Genomic DNA, 3,390 nt, shown 5'->3' with positions numbered 1-3,390 from the left:
AAATCTGCCAGTCTTGTCAATAGAGCACATTTACTGTATTATATATAATATATTATATATATTATATAAAGTGTACTTTTGCTGTCATCAAATTGTAGCCTATTATGTTAATTGTAATATTGGCATCTGACCGTTCTCGGGAAACAAAGTAACTGATCAATTTATTCAGTGATGAATATTGAATTTAAAAGATTGAAACTAAATGAAGACATGTATTTGCATTTGCAACACATCTTTTAATCAGCAGCACTCGTGCCTTGGCCTTGTGACACCTGCAGCCATGGATCTTCTGCCAGCTGTTGGATGGTACGACGGTTGGAAGGGTCGTACTGGAGCAGAGTCCCGATGAAGGTACGGCATGATTCCTCAACATCAACATTGTCAGGATAAACCAAAGCCTTTTGTTGAAGGCGTGCAAGCTGTCTCACGTTTCTATCATCATATGGTGTAGTTCCAGTGACCATTACGTACAAAACCACCCCAAGGCTCCATACATCGTATTTCTTCGGATCGTATGGTTTACCCAGGATGACTTCAGGGGGCGTGTAGGCTGCAGAACCACAGAAGGTGCGACTGCGCTCTGAGGCATCTACGAAACGGCCGAAACCAAAGTCGGTGATCTTCACCACTTGGTCATTTGCTGTTAGCAGTATGTTTTCACACTTTAGATCTCGATGGACGATGTTTATCTGGTGCAGGTAGTTAACTGCACTGACCATCTGAGAGAACAATGTTTTGGTTTGGTCTTTTGGGATGCAGTTGACTTCATGAATCTTCTGAAGAAGGTCTTTAGCTGCAGCTTCCATCACGATACACATTCGCCTACTGCCCACCTCAATGAATTCAAACACTTGAATGATGTGGTCGTGGGTCACTAGTCTCAAAATCTCCAGCTCCCGTGGAAGAAATTTTCTTACAAAATCTTCCTCAGCCTTTTCGCGGTCCACGATTTTGATGGCCACATTATGATGATGCTTCTGCGAGGTGGCAAGTTTGACTTTGGAAAAACTGCCCTCGCCGATTAAGGCAATGGGCTTGTAGCCCATCCTTTTCAAAACTTTATCAATGGGAGTTGTCATAATCTAGCGAGAATTATCAAGGACCCCCATCAATACCTTGGCTTGAGTTTGGTTTGCCTCCTTTGCCCTTTATCTTGCCTTTACTGGAAAGTATCTAATGGAACTTTCTAAATCTTAGGCTTTCTGAATCTTATGCTCAATGTGACAGATATTCACATTCTATTCTATGATGTCATAATAGAACATACCACAGGTAAGAAATGGGGTCTATTTATAGATGGCCACACATGGGAGTTATGAGGAATAAACCACCATAAAATAAATAAACCAGGTTCATTGACCTTTGTGAATTTGTTTATTTTATTTTGACATTTTATTGAGAAGACTTGACTTGAGACATGTCTGTTCAAATCGACAATCCTTTTAGAAGAGACTTAATGTGGCCTGTCAGCTTTTTGACCATTATTTTAAGTCAAGAAGTGGGTGGCTACAGACATTTACCACAAAGTGTTAGCTTATGGCTTTGCTTACTGTCTACAGTGAATGGCCGCTTAGAAATTTGTTTCAATTAATTCAGCAGCCAGAATTTCAAAGATATCCAGAGAGACCACAGGGGCAGATTGTAGATTTTTCTACATTTCTAGTTTATTTATTTTTTTATTCTGTTTTTTTGTAATAATATGTGTAATAATGTTGTAATAATTATGGCCGCCGCCTCGTCCAAAATTTTTTATTACTATTATTTTGGTAAAAAGGCAGCAAGGGGGGCTTTTTACCACACACTTGGGCTCAGAGGCGCAAAACCAATATACACCGATCAGCCACAGCATTAAAACCGCCTGCCTAATATTGTGCCCCTCATGCCGCCAAAACAGCGCCAATCAACAATAGCATTCTGAGATTATATTCTTCTCACTGAAATTGTACAGAGTGGTTATCTGAGTTATTGCAGACTTTGTCAGTTCAAACCAGTCTGGTCATTCCCTGTTGACCTCTCTCATCAACAAGATTAAAGAATATAAACTGCCTCAAAATCAAACTTCAGACATTGCATGCAATGATCTCATGGATCAGGAATATTTAGCAGTGCATATTGATAAAAAGCTATTTAGAAAAGTGCTGTGGTACTTTTTGTTGCTATTTAGTATTTTGGGAGAAAATCAAATCAAAAGTGCCTTTTACCCCAGGGGGCCTTTAACTCCATTGTACCCTATGATTAGTGTTATAGATTAAAGGATTATTAAGGGTTCATTACAAGTTGAGCTAATTCGACAGGATTTGTGGCATAATGTTGATTAACACATGCATTATTTGAGCTGTAAAGTTGTTAAATCATAATTTGTACAGTCATTTGAGGGTTTTAGGGTTTGTTGACTACATCATCATGGCAACGAAGTTGTAAAATCAGCTATAACTTTACACAGAAAAGGTGAAGTGATTTTATCACACTAAAATCACACATATTGTTTGTCTTGTGGCTAAACGTTTGAAGCAATGAGTATTTTAAAGTTTACAGATTGGCCCCATTCACTTCCATTCAAAGTGCCTCACTGTAAACCTGATTTTTTTACATTATAATTTTTTTTATTAATTTTTAAGGTAATAAGTATAATGCCAGAAATGCTGTCGGTTAAGCTTAAATAGCTTTGAACCTGGAATATTCCTTTAAGACAGTTTCATTTAGCCAAAATGGTTTAGTTGGATTAGATCAAATCAATGTATTATAGTTTCAGCTCAACTTCGTTAGGTTCGTCAAACAAAATTAAGCAATGCTTTATTTAATCAATTTGCTTATGTTGGTCTAACTCAGGGCTGGACTGGGAAGAGAAATCGGCCTGGGATTTTACATAGCAACTGGCCCAAAAGTCCTTTTCGCTGTCCTTTTCTGCATATCGCGGCACCGTTTTGTGGTCCATTCTGCATACTAGCGGCTCATTTTAGCTTATCGCGTCCCATTTGGCCCGTTTCGCAGCCCTGGTCCAACTTAATTTATTTGCGTAATTATTAGTATATGCCAGGTGAGCAAGTGTGAGGACGGTGAAATTATTGCACTGTCAACTTGATAACATCTGCTTACAGAGCAAAGCAGCAGTCAAAATCAAACATCATTTAAAGTGAAAGTCCATCCTCAAGCCAAGCACAAGCGCCAACCAACAATCTTACCATGGTAACCCCCAAAACTCCAGCATAACATAGTCTGTTTTCTAAATACTAATATAACAGAACTTTAAACATTAACAAATCATAAAATTACACTTAATTTCAACATTTGTTCACCCCATCCAGTCCCATGTAAAGCATGCTGGAAAACGGAAATCCCCTGCCCAGTTTGATCAATGCTACAAAAGTATTCATGTTGTCCAAACTCAAA

The 3,390-nt window shown here is 38.5% G+C and overlaps 1 protein-coding gene across 1 annotated transcript; it reads right to left on the bottom strand.

Annotated features, from left to right (window-relative positions):
• Positions 1-236: 236 nt before the first annotated feature.
• On the bottom strand, positions 237-1,079 carry tssk6 (testis-specific serine kinase 6). Its single transcript, XM_052123732.1, has one exon. It carries the CDS (start codon positions 1,077-1,079, stop codon positions 237-239), a length of 843 nt encoding a protein of 280 aa, XP_051979692.1.
• Between the last annotated feature and the right edge of the window lie 2,311 nt (positions 1,080-3,390).

This window comes from Xyrauchen texanus, chromosome 50, assembly GCF_025860055.1.
Source record: "Xyrauchen texanus isolate HMW12.3.18 chromosome 50, RBS_HiC_50CHRs, whole genome shotgun sequence".
Classification (NCBI taxonomy): Eukaryota; Metazoa; Chordata; class Actinopteri; order Cypriniformes; family Catostomidae; genus Xyrauchen; species Xyrauchen texanus.
Note: the sequence above shows the minus strand (reverse complement) of the source record. Positions and strands in the feature narration are given on the sequence as shown.

Excerpts from the sequence above, each read along its gene's own strand:
- tssk6 (XM_052123732.1), bottom strand. The coding sequence starts at position 1,079 with ATGACAACTCCCATTGATAAAGTTTTGAAAAGGATGGGCTACAAGCCC.